The 15480-nt window shown below is 34.5% G+C and overlaps 2 protein-coding genes across 3 annotated transcripts; one reads left to right on the top strand and one right to left on the bottom strand.

Annotated features, from left to right (window-relative positions):
• The first annotated feature begins 1119 nt into the window (after positions 1 to 1119).
• LOC18588000 (ATP-dependent protease La (LON) domain protein) lies at positions 1120 to 5925 on the top strand. Of its 2 annotated transcripts, none has more exons than XM_088809536.1 (10): positions 1120 to 1554; positions 1900 to 1967; positions 2059 to 2136; positions 2494 to 2606; positions 2717 to 2782; positions 3298 to 3399; positions 3502 to 4018; positions 4502 to 4707; positions 4873 to 4962; positions 5634 to 5925. In XM_088809536.1, the coding sequence occupies exons 1-10, from the start codon at positions 1436 to 1438 to the stop codon at positions 5667 to 5669; spliced, it is 1395 nt and encodes a 464-aa protein (XP_088665662.1). In that variant the 5' UTR covers positions 1120 to 1435; the 3' UTR covers positions 5670 to 5925. The 2 variants fall into 2 exon arrangements, with proteins under 2 accessions (XP_088665662.1, XP_007012168.2); XM_007012106.3 differs by having other exon boundaries at positions 1125 to 1554; positions 4873 to 5036.
• Positions 5926 to 6222: 297 nt separating this feature from the next.
• On the bottom strand, positions 6223 to 11161 carry LOC18587999 (NADP-dependent malic enzyme). Its single transcript, XM_018127573.2, has 18 exons — positions 10833 to 11161; positions 10047 to 10242; positions 9575 to 9726; positions 9384 to 9489; positions 9219 to 9284; positions 8887 to 8982; positions 8710 to 8781; positions 8539 to 8622; positions 8330 to 8428; positions 8139 to 8186; positions 8002 to 8055; positions 7799 to 7897; positions 7605 to 7694; positions 7429 to 7506; positions 7240 to 7314; positions 7054 to 7144; positions 6717 to 6845; positions 6223 to 6603 (listed from the first exon to the last, which is right to left on the bottom strand). Exons 1-18 carry the CDS (start codon positions 10955 to 10957, stop codon positions 6515 to 6517), a joined length of 1749 nt encoding a protein of 582 aa, XP_017983062.2. The 5' UTR covers positions 10958 to 11161; the 3' UTR covers positions 6223 to 6514.
• Positions 11162 to 15480: the final 4319 nt, after the last annotated feature.

Here is a 15480-nt window from a genome sequence, read left to right as displayed (position 1 = left end):
TCAAATATATTAACATAAGCTCTTGTTACTTATAATATTAGAATATTTTAAAGAGTTGTTTATCGATCTTGATTTTTATTATTTGATATCACATTGATTACTAGTTTTGTTCATGTAATATCAATATATTAAGTTATTGTTGCTTGAACGGGACAAGGCGAAAACTCAAGGTTGTTTTGTTGCATTACCAATTTATTATTTGAAATCTTTTTTAGGAAGAAAAAATTCATTAAATTTTAATTAGACAAGAAAAACAAAATCTTAATATATTGTTCAATAATAGTTGTCTAGTATCTATTGAAGGAACATGATAAACCTTTATTAACCATACAATTAGCTATTTTATTATCCTCTCTGAAAATGTGCCGCATATTAACATCCTACTACCTTTGAAGAAGTTGATAAATGACTTGAATTAGGTCGGAATTAGAGTAAAGATGACCCTAAGAGTAGTAATAGCTTGCACAATTAACTTACTATACTTGTAAATCAAATTTTAAGAACCCAACTTTTAAGTTAAACAAAATCTTCTATAGACACCTCATAATTCATTTTTTTTAATTTATTTTTATTTGTATAAAAAATGAATGGATTTATATGTTGACTTTGTTATAGATGAGTTTTATTTCATTCACCTCTTGACATGGTCACTTTTTTTTTTTTCACCAAAATAAGAGTATGCATTTTTCAACATCTAAGTAGATCAATACAACTTTGGCACAATCTTAAAGATTCTTTTAATAATTAAGTCCACGAGGAGAAACAATGGATTTGATTTTTTATAAAGAATGAAGAAAAAATTAAATTGGAAGTCGGTCCAAAAATATATATAAAAAAGAAATAAATGAATTAAACATGAAATCCATTTGTAAACACGCAAGGTAAAATTTAATTTGTGAAAATGAATGACCATTAAATCCAATTATTGAAATACTCGTTCTATGGATTAAAAAGTGAGATCTTTTAGCTGTTTTTTTTTTTGTTTTTAATTATTTTTTACTTTTTATAAAAAATATTATTTAACTATGATGCTCACGAGTATAAAACTATTTTTTCTTTTGGTAATTTAATTTTTAATAAGAGCGGATGACGAAATAAAACTGCAGGGCGCGACATGACATAAGAAAATTTGTCGGCCGAACCGGCCTAGAACGGTTTGTTTATACGATTACAGATGTCTAGATTTATCACGGGCTAGCTGTAATGGGTATTTAAATCGATTTCGCGTGAACAATTTTAGAAGGGAGGAGAGTGTGCGAAGAAGGGACGAACAATTCTTCAATTTCCCGAGGGAAAATTGCTGTGGGGCGGGGGACGATTGCGATGGCGGGGACAACATAAACGTTCATAAGTCCCTTCATTTCCAAACAAAACCCTAATACCATAGTGAAAAAAGAAAAAAGAAAAAAAACAGCAAAGCAGTCAAAAGAAGGAAATGGAAGACGAAGTAGAGAGGCGACAGATCGAACAGATTTTAGAGCTCGATTACGAGGAGTTACAGATCGAAGAAGTCGAAGGTCTTGCCGAATCATCCGATGATGATCGTGACGCGACGTAACCACTCCAACCATATCATCTCTTTTTCCACCATATGATTCGCTGTTTGCCGTTGCAGTTGGAATTTATCGTCGTTTTATCACAGTGTCCTTAATTTGGGTTGGACTGAGGGAGGGGTTTAGGAAGAAAATTTTATTAATATTGCAGATTGAACTCTTTTTGAAGCTCATTTTATTGTTTTTTCTATTTTATTTTTGAACATTCAGTCTTTTAGTGAAAAAACAAATGCTACGTTTAATTATTGAACGGTATTTAGTTTGAATTAAAGCATTTTTGAGATTTCGTTCAGTTCGATTGCTACGGTTTATTATTGATGTCTAACTTTGTTTTTTCATACTGTAGTGGCGTTCCTTCAATTGACAAGTTTACCTTCAATACCGATTTGACTTCCTTACATTCATATCTGGGCGGTAATCATGTTCTCTATTTTACCATTATAAAGATTTTGGTCAGTTTTATCCAAATAGTTTGAGATTGACTTTTATCAAATGCATATGGCAGAGGTTGATGATACACACCACAGTTTTGCCTTTTGGGAAGGGGGTGCCATCTTGAGCCTCCCATTGTTCTATCTTGAAGGTATTTACATATTCCATTTATTTTTGGTTTTCATAAATTGTGGTTCTAGCAGTATTGGTTCATCATATTCTTATGTTGTTGATAGATAAAATCAGAAAAATTTTAGGAACATTAAATATTTAACTTATTTAGCGGGTTTTGATTCAGTGCCACTGTGAGAGGTTGGCTTCGGAGACATCCTACATAAGTCTGATCCATTTATTATAGCTTTTGAGCTCTATAATCAGTATTTGATGATCAGTTTTTGAATAACATGGTTTTATATTATTTTGGATGTTTTCTTACTTCTCTTAATATTCTTCCTCTTTTTTATTAACAGATCAAACGATTTAAACTCTTTTGTTTAATATTTACCAGGGGTAGTCCTGTTCCCAGGGGCCACACTCCCACTGAGAGTTATTCAACCCAACTTTGTAGCTGCAGTTAACAGAGCTTTGACTCAGGCTGATGCTCCTTATACCATGGGTGTGGTAGGTGAACTCCCATCATATCTTTTCTTTTTTACCTTTTCTGTGTATGTGATTTCTTTCTTGTTGATTGTTTTCTTGGATAATGAAACAAGGGTTGAATCTTTATCCAGGTCCGTGTTTACAGGGACTATAACAATGGACCATTAAGGCTCGCAAAAATAGGGACAACTGCAGAGGTATACTTGCTAAAACCCACTGGTTATATTTTTTTGCTTGCTGATAGGCATTCAACTTGCATTTGGGTTACATTTAATTTCTAACAACATATAGCATTGCATAAGAGTTGTTACTTGTTTGAGGTTCATTTACAGAGTGCTTAGGCAGTTGCTTTTAAAATTTATTAGCACCAAAAATAAAGCACCTCCTTTTCCCACACACCAGACACTACACAAAGAAAAAGGGTATTCAAGATTTGAACAAAAGCAGTAAGCATGTTTAGCTATAGGTGTAAATAAGTAGGTGAGGAAAAATGCTATTTGCCAATGAATATGTGTTGTCAAACTGAATTCTGCTTGATGAGACTATTTTGTTGGACCAGAGAAAATTATGTGGTTAGAGAATGTCTGTGTATGTGTTGTGATGTACCCTTGTGAGTACCTTGTAAGTTTCACTCCCATTTGATAGCGATGTTAAGCTTGACTATGATTGATTTATAATAATTTTACTTAAATGTATTAACTCACATTTGCAGATTCGGCAATTTCGTTCGCTAGAGGATGGTACGATTAATGTGGTTACTCGTGGCCAACAGCGGTTTCGTCTGAGACGCCATTGGATTGATGCGGAAGGAGCAGTAAGAATAATCTTGTTTTTTTTGAAAATATTCACAAATATCTTTCTTGTTAGTACATGTATGATAGAATGCTGATTTGCTGTAAATTCTCAATTTTTTAAGCCTTGTGGAGAGATTCAAATTATTGAAGAAGATGTGCCATTAAGGACCCCTCGAGATGCATATGCAAAATTGGTACCATTTAGTAATCTGCAAAGTCAACAGATGATATCTTTAAATGCTTCATCACGTAAAGATGGGAATGAGGAAAATAATTCAGAAGCGAATTCAGAGGAAAGCTTTGAGAATGAACTTTCTCAAACAGAAAGGAGAATTCATCAATCTGCAATTGGTGCCTGTTATGAGTCTGATAGGACGGATGAATCAACAAACAGTGATGATAACAATAAATTGTCTGAGTCAGACATCCAATCAGGAAGTCCGTGCAGAAATGACTCCAGCTTCATGGGTTCATCACCTTCTAAACATAAGAAACTAGTTAGAAATGCTGGCTTGGGATCCATAGCTCACAAAGTGGCAAGACCAAGGTCTCATCTTTCATGTACAGTTTCAAGAGCATTCTGGCCCTATTGGGTATATCGTATGTATGACTCATATTGTCTTGCTCAAAAGGCAGCAGGTATTTCAACTTTGATATTAGTTGTTACCCTATGTTCTTTTGCCAGCACCTCATTCACTTTGTTTATTTTGGAGACTTTGCTAAGTTTGTGAATTATGAGAATATTGTTTGTCCTTGCCTGGTGTGTAGTTTAGGTTTGAATCTTGGAAAGAATGTTTCTGGAAGAACTTAATATGTGGTTCCTGCTGCATGGCAGGTTTTCAGAATTTAATTTAAGACAACTCATTTTGGTCATTTCTTGGTACGATTGGTGTTCCCTTTCTCTATCATGCTTTGTGAGTTTGAAATGAGAACATTTTGTTCTGTGATACATTTGCAAAAGGAATAAAGGAATATACTTTATATATACAAACACTCAGTCATTATTTAGTAAAATTTTCTTCCTATTTGCTAATTGGCTTGTTATGTTGTTGTTTCCTTTTGGCATGGTATTCTTTTCAAATCTCATAAATATTAAATGTTTTTGATATTGCTATTTTGCAGATATGTGGAAACATATAGTTGGGATTCCGAGCATGGATGGTTTTGTGAAGAAGCCTGATCTTTTGTCTTTCTATATTGCAAGTAAAATTCCCATCTCTGAACCTACAAGGCAGGAGCTTCTGGAAATTGATGGTATTTCATATAGACTGCGTCGGGAAATTGAATTACTTGAAAGACTTGATCGTATTCGATGTAAGATCTGTCAGGTACTGCTCTCTCTCTACTCATCTCACGTGTGTGTGTGTGTGTGTGTGTGTGTTAATACCCATGCCATATGATTTCATGCTTTCTCCTGTTGCTACTGCAGAAATATGCAGTTCTATGAGCTATTATTTACCAACTTCTATTTGATTGTCTTTTTTTCTTTTCAGAATTTACTTGCTAGGCGCAGAGATATGTTGGTGATGTCCAGTGATGGTCCTCTGGGTGCTTTTGTTAACCCAGATGGCTTTGTGCATGAGGTAATGACTTTTTATAAAGCAAATGGCTTAGCGCTCAGAAGCCGACCGGCTAAAGAGTTCAGCTGGTTTCCTGGGTATGGTCTTAAACTCTCTCTCAAAGGCTAGTATGAAGCTAATGGTGTTACACTAAATAACTTGGATAGTTGGTACCTTTTCATCAAATATTGGATTGTTACTTCATTTTGCCTTGGGATTAATACTAATGGGGTGATAATGTCTTCTTTTGGGGTAATTGACTTTTGTTTAAAATCTAGATGGTCACAATCCCCTAGTATACCTTTGGTGATTAACTTGTAATGACTAGTAACAAGTTGTTATGAAGAGGACAGTACAGGAAAGATATCATGTCGATATAGTTGGCAAAAGCAAAGTGATTCAATTCTGGTTTTCATGATTTGCATTGTGTCATTGCAAGTTCTTATTTTTTATTGTAAATGAGGAACGTTGATGATCAGGCATTTACTCTCTTATGACAATCGTGTTGGTGTATGTGGTAGTTGGAGGAACTTTATAGATGAGAGGGCAGTAAACCTGCAAATTAGGTCTGAATCAATCAATATGCAAAACTTGTTGACATCTACATGAATGGCAACATTATCTTGTGATCATTCTCTTAATTATTTTTTTCTTGGCTGTATAACCACGATTAACTTAATTGCTGCTTTTCACAGGTATGCATGGACGATCATAAACTGTGCGTCTTGTGAAACCCATATGGGGTGGCTTTTCACTGCAACAAATGAGAAGTTGAAGCCTAAATCCTTTTGGGGGATAAGGAGTTGTCAAGTTACGGATGAAATGCGTTAGAAACCATGTGTTATCATGTACCTCCAAAACTATTCTCTAGTTAATATGCAACTAGACTATCAGAGATTATATTATGTATATTAACTTGGGAGCACTATCTTGTATGAAATGGAGCGTTATAAATGAAAGGCTTAGATTTCATGCTGCTTGTTCTAAGTAAGGCATAGCACGTATGATTGCAAGAGCCTTATTGGAGAAAATTAAAGCTTGGCCTAGCAAACAACTGACTCAATCGACCTTAAGCTGATGCAGAAGCTCAAAAGCATCTGGATTTGTCATTTCCTTTTTGTTTGGTTTGAGGGAGAGGACCAATGGAGTTTGTAATAATACCTTGCTTAATGATAACGTATAATGTATAAAATTTATACATTTACGTTGTTTTGATTCATGATATAATAAATGTGTAACAGAAGTCGTTGAAAAGATAATGTTAATTTCTTAAAAGAAGAAAGGTAAAAAGGACTGAATGTCGTGATTCATTTCAAATAGGACTAAAAAATAAGAGTTCTCCCAAAAATTTCTATGGAAAGAAAAAAAAAATTAATAGGTCCTAATAGGCTAATAGCTATGCCATAAACCTCGATTACAAGAACTAGAGAGATAACAGAAACAGAAGGGATAAACAATAAATGAGCCATAGAGAAACGGAGAAAAAAAATTAAAGGAAAATTGGGAGAAAACATGAGCAAAACGAAGTGAGGCCTGCAAATCGCAGACTAACAAAGTATAGGACTCTGCTTCACTTTCAACGGTAGGTTCTGTAGACTGGGCTGTACATGCAGCTCTCCGCATATTTAACGAGATCCTCAGGCTGAGGAAGATGAGAAGCCAGACCTAGGAACAAAAAGGAAATGGAGATGAATACGGAGGGCAGTGGTTTTAATAAGAGGTAAACAACTTATAAAGACAAAGCATGATCATGCATCAGGTTTCAGGTTGGAACTCACCAAGTTCATATGCCTTGGCTGCAACTTTAGCAGCAATATTCGCTGATATCTTTCTGATATTGGAGAATGGTGGGTATATCAGTCCCTTTGCAAAGTGTTCTTCTGTCACTTGTGAAGCCAAAGCTTCCGCTGTCACGAGGGAAAAAAGAGAAAAGCAGTTAGGTCCAATTTCTTACAGTTTGTATGGGTGGAAAAACAACCAAATGATAAATAAATAGTTGTAAAAAGGGTATTATATATAGAAAAAGTTTGTAGAGGCAGTGTGAGTGTGGCTTGATGGATCTAGTTTAACAGATTCACAAGGTTTATTCATCTTAAGTTGATTTCATGCACTTACAGGCCGCCAAAAGCATGTCATCATGAACACGAATTGCACCAGAAATTATCACACCCAAACCAAATCCAGGGAATATGTAAGCATTGTTTGCCTGAATTACATCAAACAAGGAGATAACAATTAGTATAAAAAACTTTGGGTGCAAATAAATTCCATACTTCAAGATGCTTCAGGTATAGACAGAACCTGGCCAGGCACGAAGACTTTGCCATCATATTCAAAGGGGTCGAATGGGCTTCCACTGGCAAAGATTGCTCGACCCTGCAGATAAAAGGTGGAAAATGGTGAAGGTTTATGGACGTATAAAACTCCATGCTACATTTTAACAAGGCATCCCAGCTTACAGAACATAAAAGAACATTGCAGGTCATATACCTCACTCCATGTATATGCTTCTTCTGCGGTACACTCGGCTTGTGAGGTAGGGTTGGATAGAGCCATGATAAGAGGTTTCTGCAAGTCAACCATCAAGATTAGTACAAAACTCTTCTGTTGAGATGATATTAAAATGTATACAGAGACATATAGACAGACACAGAGAGAGAAAGTACCTCATTGAAGGATGCCATGGCCTCAACAACCTCCTTTGTGAATTGTTTTCCTACCCCAGATGTTCCAATCAGGATAGTTGGCTTGATTGCCTGATTAATCAAGAGCAAAAGTGAGAAGGCAAGTTAAAAGGAAAAACCCCCCGAAACAGTTTTTTCTGGAAATATAGATAAATAATTCAAGACAAATTACACACCTTGACAGCATCTACGAGTTTCCTGACAGGTTCATGCTCATGAGCCCAAGGTTTCTTGAAGTGTTGAAGTGACTCCTTACGAGAGTCAACAATTAATCCCTGCCACACAATTTAAAACTCATCAGAGTGAGACAGGATGGACAAAAGTATGCCATTTATAGACAGAATCTTTCCAGAAGATGTTTAGCTGAGATTCACAATACTTTTGAGTCTACAAGCCAAATCTTCTTGCGGTTCTCTTCAATTGGATTTCCATTCTGTCAAGAAACAGTATATATTTAGCCACAAAGATTTTCTGAGGAAACGAATATTTAGCACAGGAAATGCATAAAGTTTTTACCTGTTTTGACATCTCAAGAGCTATGAGCTCAGCTATACCAGTTCCAGCCTGGAGGAAAGAGGAGGAAAGGTTAAGTGATGTAAAGAAAAAAAACTCCTAAAAAATGATAAAATTTGAAGAGACTAATTAGTAGTAGGTGTTGTCTAGAAAAGGTAAGTTTCCTTCATGGTGTTGTGTTAATTGAGCCTTACCTCTCCTGCACCCAGGAATAAGAACCTATGGTCAGCAAGAGTTCCACCAAGTAATTTCAGGGCTGCAATAAGCCCTGCCAGCACCACAGACGCTGTGCCCTGCCATTATGAAGGAGTTACAAAATAAGAACGGATATTTCTCAAAACTAAAATAATGTTACCATCATTAATGAAAAACAGAAGAGAGTAATCTAGTTAGAGAGAATCACCTGTATATCATCATTGAAAACAAGATGAGTAGAACTGTATTTTGCCAATAGCTCAAATGCGTTGTGGTTTGCAAAATCTTCAAACTGAAAATCATGCTTATCTTATTCAGAGAACAGAGCATGTAAAAATCCAGAAGTAAAGGCTTAAAATGAGTATGAACTTATGATTACCTGTATTAGGACTTTCTCTCCATAATTCTGCTTAGCTGCAGACATGAACTCCTGAAGAAGTTCAGCATATTCCTATACCATGGAAATCAATGTAATTTAGTATTTCAGATTAAGTATGCGGCATAGGAAACTATGACTGGATGGAAAAATGTAGAGAAAAAGGAAAAATCACCAAACCTGTCCAGTTGCCCTCCTTTGTTTAAGCCCAATATAAAACTCGTCATTTAACAACTTCTCATTGTTTGTCCCAACATCAATAGTTATAGGCAAGCACTGTAAATATAGAATGAAGGTTGTAAATAATTAAATATCAGTAGCTGATTTAGGAAGTAATTTATACTGTTAGGTTAAGCTGCAGAAAGCCTGAATAATATAGAAATTTGAATCAAACTTGTATATGCAATTAGGGAACTACTGCAGCATAACTGTAACTCGAATTTTCACTATAAACTCATCCATTGGGGAAAAAAAAATCAATCATGCAACAGAATGGTTTTAACAATGCTTACTGCTGAGGGACGGACTCCTCCCAGAGCTGTGTACAGGGAAAGCTTTCCTACAGGTATACCCATTCCCTGAAAACAATCATAATATTAAAAATCATTAAGTTGGTCTATAAGAGAGAGGATCACTGTTCCAGTTGACTCACTACTTCAATACAAATATAGCATTACCTGGCAACCCAGATCACCAAGTCCCAAAATTCGCTCACCATCAGTGACAACAATAACTTGAACACTTCTCTCAGGCCAGTTTTTCAATACTTCAAGAATCTTCCCCCTGAGAGAATGTGAGGCTTAGTTATTGTTATGCAACAGCAACATATAAGAGGAAATACATACACAGGACACAATCAAATACATACTTCTCTTTCAAACTGATGTAAAGACCCTGAGGGCGCCTGAAAATGCTCCCATATTTTTGGCAAGCCTCACCGACTGTTGGAGTGTACACAACTGGGAGCAGTTCTTCCACATTATCAATGAGCAGCTTGTAGAATAGTCGTTCATTCCTCTCCTGCAAAATGCAATAGACCATCAGTAAAGGTAAGTTGTCAATAGCTGTCATATCACTAGCCTTTGTGACACAAACATGCTTTGTTACACAGACTCGAGGGGGAGGGAGTCTTGAATACAAATATATGTCCCACGTGAGTACGTTCAATAATTTTAAGTTTCTTCGTATATTTAAAGAATCAGACCTCCGTACTCATGTTCGTCGGATATGTGTTAACATAGCAAACATGGACTCAACTGAAAGTGCAAGAACTTAAAACAACACTTTAAATTCACTTGAATCAACTCCCAATGTGGGCTATGCAACACATGAACAAGTACCTGAAGATCCATCATGGCCACGTATCGTTGCAAAGGAACTTTATACTGGCGAAGGTTATGCATCAGCCTCTTCCCCTGAAGCTCCTGACTGAAAACAGCAGGGGGCAGAAGGCCACGCAGGTAGTGGGCATCTCTCTCTTTCTCAGTGAAGGCCAGCCCTTTGTTGTGACGTGGGTCCCGCATCAAGGAATACCCACTGCAACAGGAGTAAGAAAGATCTAAACTTTATATGTACGCATAAGAAGGAAGAAATAACAGTAGCTTTTCTGTTTATCTTAACAAGGCATCACTTTGTTTGCAAGTTTCGGTTTTTTTCCCTTTATTCTCAAGAAAGTGTTGAAATCATTAAAAACCCAGAAAAAATATTATATAATCATTGAAATTATTAGACACAAAATGAAAAATCAAGCATTAACGTGTTCTATTATGGCAGTGAGTAAGTATGTGAACAACAGAAACCACAGTGACAAATATAGTGGTGCAATTTGCAGTCTTGTAGAAAAAAAATATTGACAGAAAAGACAAATATGATAGAAGATTTAACTATTGTCGTTATATTACCAACACAAACGTTATCTGCAAAGATCAACAAAGGAATGATCTCTGGTAATTTGCAGATTAATATTGAAATTGTTTTAGATCTAAAATGTCTGAATGACAATTATTACTATTAGTTCAACTTTAACATACATCAGGTGAAACAAATACCACTTTCGAGTTTTAACAAACCAAAAATCTAAACAAAAAAGGAATATAGGCATTGGTGCAGAAATGTGGGTAACTCACCTAGCAACAGAGACAGTCCAAGGAGTGACAGGCTGATCCATCGTGGCACTATCTTCACCGTACATATCCTCAACACCGCCACCAACAGCGGACTTGTTATCCACTAAATCACCACCGTTCATCATTGTTCTCTGCAATAAGAAAGACCAATATTTTCTTTCTTCTCCACCCAATACCGCTCTCTGCAAAAGCAAAGCTTAAAACAAAAAAGAAAGACAGAACAGGAAAAACAGGGCAGAGAAAGACAAGCTTTTGGCTTTGTGTTTGTGAAAACAGAAACTAACCCAACCTTTTTTATAGGCAAAGTAAAAGCAAAGCAAACGAAATAGCCAGAAAGATTGTTCAAGGAAAGTTGAAAATCAAAGCTTGGGTTGCTTTCTTTAAATGTCAAAGAGAATAAAAAGTTAACAATTTTTGTTTACTTTGTCAAAGAAAAAAAAATGTCAGGGTCATAACAAACTTGCAACGTGGGAATAATTGAATAAAGAAATGAATGAGTGATAAATGATGGTAATACCGTAAGTCTTTTCAATGATAGCATCCTGTTAGGAAGGAGAGGAACGTGGAAACGACTGCTGCTGCCAAACGCAATATATTTTCCGCGTTTTCCTATAGAGAGAGAGAGAAAGTAAATCCTTTCCCTTTCCTGTTTGTTTACCGCGTTTCTAGAGAGAGAAAGGCTATTCACTCGTTCTGATTCTTGTATGTTGCTTTTTTCTCGCTTGTACAATTTTACTAATTATTTAAGCAAAAAAAAATCATAAATTAAACTGTTGCTTAATTTTTTTGTCCCTTTTCCTTCCACGTGAAATTATTAGCACAAACAATTGTCTGGTTATTGCGTGCCTTTTCATCTAAATTTTATTCATTAGATATTATTTCTGCGTCCAGTGTTTTTCTGTCATCAATTTATAGAAAGAACAACTGCTTTCAATTATTTCGCCGCCATTAATTACATAAGACTAGATTTGATCTATATATATATATATATATTACTACATTAATTAGTTCGCTCAAAAGGAAAAATAAATAAATGAAGAAGATCTGTTTTCCTGCTAGACAAGTTTTGTAATGTTAAACGCAGTGACAATACCTACTACGAGCTTACATGTCGATCTCATCAGGAACCCAGTTTTTTTATTGCTAATGTCAAATTAATTTTCTTTCCTATCTTCCTGTTTCTTCATATTCTTTACATGGTTGAAATTTAGGGTATCTGAATTGTCATGATCTGGTGGTGTTGGTCAATGTAAAGCAGCTTCTGATGAGGCAGGTGGTGACTGGTGAAGCTGGAACTGTTTGAACAGTTATTTCCGACCTACCCTTCCTCATTTGTTGCTTTATGGTGCAACGAAGACCTGGTCTCTTTCGAGTGCAAAGACACATGAAGACTTTTGACCTGACCGAGTATTGCAAACTGTCCTCCACAAGCCCTATATTCCTCCTGCATTCACACATTTTCAAAGCTAATTTTCTTCCTGTCTCCCTCATTTTCTACTGTATTATCTTTTTTTTCTTCTTTCAGGAAAATGAATAATACTAGTAAACATCAGATATCTCTGTATCATAGAAAGGTAAATGTCACTTCGACTACGATTTTTATTACACAGAGAAATTCGAGCTTTGTAGGCGGCTGATTTGCAGTAGTAGTAGGTTGTAGTCTAGATTCAAGGCTTCAAGTTTGGATTTAAATAACCTAAAATTGGATTAAGATTTTAAATGCTTTTTAAACAGAATAATAATTTTGTAAATAGGTATAGTAACAACAACAACAAAAGAAGTGATCATCTAGTCCATCCATGGTTACTGTTCAATTTCCCTCTGTTGACGAATGACAGACCCCTAAATTGTTTGTTTTTCATATGGACAAGAAGACTTTTGAAAAACATATTTTTCCCAAAATTAAAAAAGAAAAGTCAGTAATTAAAACATTGAATTTGTGCTATCTATGTCCTTGTTCAATCCTGGAGGGATGCAAAAGGGAAGTCAAGTAAAGTACTTCCTTTGATCAAGTAAACAACTCCCATGCAAATTATATACTAGTATTTGATTCCTTTTTCCTTAATTTCAATTAACAAACCCTTTTGTATTCCCACTTTCTTTGAAGTTTTCTTCCTTTTCTTAAGTATTACTGAACAGTGGTTAATTGGCTGACTAATTAATTGTCCATGTCTTTCAAGAATTTTCAGCTATTAATTAAAATCTTTCAACATGCAAAATTCCAGCGTTCAAAAGTTTGTAGCTACGTGTGAAAGAAATCTTGATGAGCTGATGAGTCAATACGATAATATTAGTTAATAAATAACAAAAGAAACCCTTTGAAATCGTCCTTTCCTGGCAACCTCACCGCACCAGAGATTGTCTACTATTCGGAAAATGCGTGCATTTTCACCTAACAATGTCCTTTCAATGTAAGTCTAGGCGGCGTATCTTCATTATACATTGAATTGAATTTTCTTTTTATATGATCTGAAGTCAGTCTTCAAGGCAAACTTAAGGATCCTGATAATTTAAATTAATCTATTTAAATATGTATTAACAATAAAATTATTTAATTAATCATGATTTCCTGTTCATTTGATATATTTTTGGAAGGGTGGGGAGGGCTGGGGGGGAGGAAGCAGACCTGCAGTAAGTTTCATGCCTGCAATAATTATATGTTATGTATTTCATGTCTAACTATCTATGACTAAGATAATTTAATGAGACAAATTAAACTGAATCCCTAGGTATAATGTTATTAAATTTTTAATTTAATTACTTGATTATGGAAATGATGAAGCATGGGTGCCTAATTAATTAACCAAAGAAACAGCATTCCATGCACGTTTTGCTTGCATTGGCCAGGCTCGGCATCTTCCAGCTGTGCCAAAACTCAAGCCATAAAACCCAAATGTCCCGTCACCTTGATCCAAACATCTGTGTTTGCTCCCTTTTTTTATATATTTCTTCCTATACTAAATTAAAAATTCATGCATTGTATCGAATGTAAGCAAGCAAGCAATTTGTTCCTTTAGAAGATTTATTTGCAAAAAGGACAGACAGCTAGTTATAGGAAGCAAGAAAAGGAACAAATTAAAAATTGATATAGCAATTTTTACAAAAATAAAAACTAAAATTGAAATTGAAATGTGAAGCTTATGCAACACATATTGTAGTATTTTATTAGGCCAATTGGGAGTAGTTTAATTAGGTCTATTTTCAACAATAATAGACACTTGTCAAGCAATTACACCCCAATCATAATCCCCATAAAACCCGACTTTAAAAGTAAGTAAAGTGATTTATCATACAAATAAATATATAAACTCATTACATCATCATATAAAAATAAAATGATAATAAAAATATTATTAATTTTAATTGTTACGTTATAATCAATTAACATCAATTATATATTTTTATTTTTTATCGTCACGAAATCTAATACATAATATTGAAGTAAGCACTACATATGATTTTATCAGTGGTATATATTCAAATATTTTAAATATATTATCTAATCATATATTTATTTTATTTTATTTATTTAAGTGCATATTTTAATGTCATATTTTTTATTTTTTAATTTAATAATGTGAATATTTTTTAAAGTTATTCATATATTTTGATGTCAGCCAATAATATTAAACTTGGTTTTTGGGCTTATGCCACTTTCCATGTACGAAAACAAGGTGAATTTACAGTGGTAGATGCCAACCATTCCATGCATCTGTTAGGTATGGACGTGTGATCTTCCCCCGACTTGTTAGGCTACGGTAATTATGCATTTAGTACTACTTCTTTGTGGTGCTTTTTCCCCTACAACGGACATCGAAATGTGAAATAAATGAGATAAAAACTGTGCCTTAAGCTTGTAATAATGCAATGAAAGTTACCATCACCAACCAAAAAGGAACCTTTCCTACCTAAAAATATAATGCCACACCTTCTCGCCCATGGTAATTTTCCAAAGCCATTGGGCAAACTCCAATGTCCAATCCTCTAAGCTAAGTATTCATCCCCCATCATCATCATCTAGTGATAGAAAATAAAATCAATTACTCTCCCATTTATTAGATTTATGAACAAGGTGCTTTAATTGTTGTTTTTTTTTTCTATGTCACGGGTCTGTATTTTTAATTCAAAAAATATCTATTAAGTAGAAAAAGATCCTTATTTATAAACTCAAAACTCGATATAAAATTCATAATATTCTACACTATTTAATTGTGTAATGACCTTGTTGTATTGATTCTTTCATCTATAAAAAAAGAAAAATCTATTTTGATTCGAATTTATCTCAACTCTGATACCTCTCTCAATGAAAAATTAAGTAAACTTTGATACTATTTGTCGTAAGTTCGTATTTTTAATTTAAAATATATATTTATTAAATAAAAATTTTATTTATAAACTGAAAATTTATTTTATATTTTATTAACATAATATCTGTGACACATGATAAGGATGCATAAAAGGTAAGAGCATTTTCATTTACAACAGGTAAAGTTCATATAAAATCTATAAAACTAACTCCTAATTTGTTATACAGCGGTCCAATAAAGTTAAGTAAATAGCGGCCCAAGGCCCAAAATACGGAGAAGGGCGTAATGCATGTATACTCAAAATTTCTTGTACGGGGAGTATGAATCATTTCCGAGTTGTA

Source organism: Theobroma cacao, chromosome 9 (genome assembly GCF_053813885.1).
Source record: "Theobroma cacao isolate CCN51 chromosome 9, ASM5381388v1, whole genome shotgun sequence".
NCBI lineage: Eukaryota > Viridiplantae > Streptophyta > Magnoliopsida > Malvales > Malvaceae > Theobroma > Theobroma cacao.
Note: the sequence above shows the minus strand (reverse complement) of the source record. Positions and strands in the feature narration are given on the sequence as shown.

Coding starts and splice junctions, on each gene's coding strand:
- LOC18588000 (XM_007012106.3), top strand. CDS start 1,436: ATGGAAGACGAAGTAGAGAGGCGACAGATCGAACAGATTTTAGAGCTC. Junction 2,783..3,297: donor AAATAGGGACAACTGCAGAG/GTATACTTGCTA, acceptor TCACATTTGCAG/ATTCGGCAATTTCGTTCGCT. Junction 5,037..5,633: donor GAGTTCAGCTGGTTTCCTGG/GTATGGTCTTAA, acceptor TGCTTTTCACAG/GTATGCATGGACGATCATAA.
- LOC18587999 (XM_018127573.2), bottom strand. CDS start 10,957: ATGATGAACGGTGGTGATTTAGTGGATAACAAGTCCGCTGTTGGTGGC. Junction 9,490..9,574: donor TACATCAGTTTGAAAGAGAA/GTATGTATTTGA, acceptor ACATTCTCTCAG/GGGGAAGATTCTTGAAGTAT. Junction 7,315..7,428: donor AAGCATATACATGGAGTGAG/GTATATGACCTG, acceptor TTTTATCTGCAG/GGTCGAGCAATCTTTGCCAG.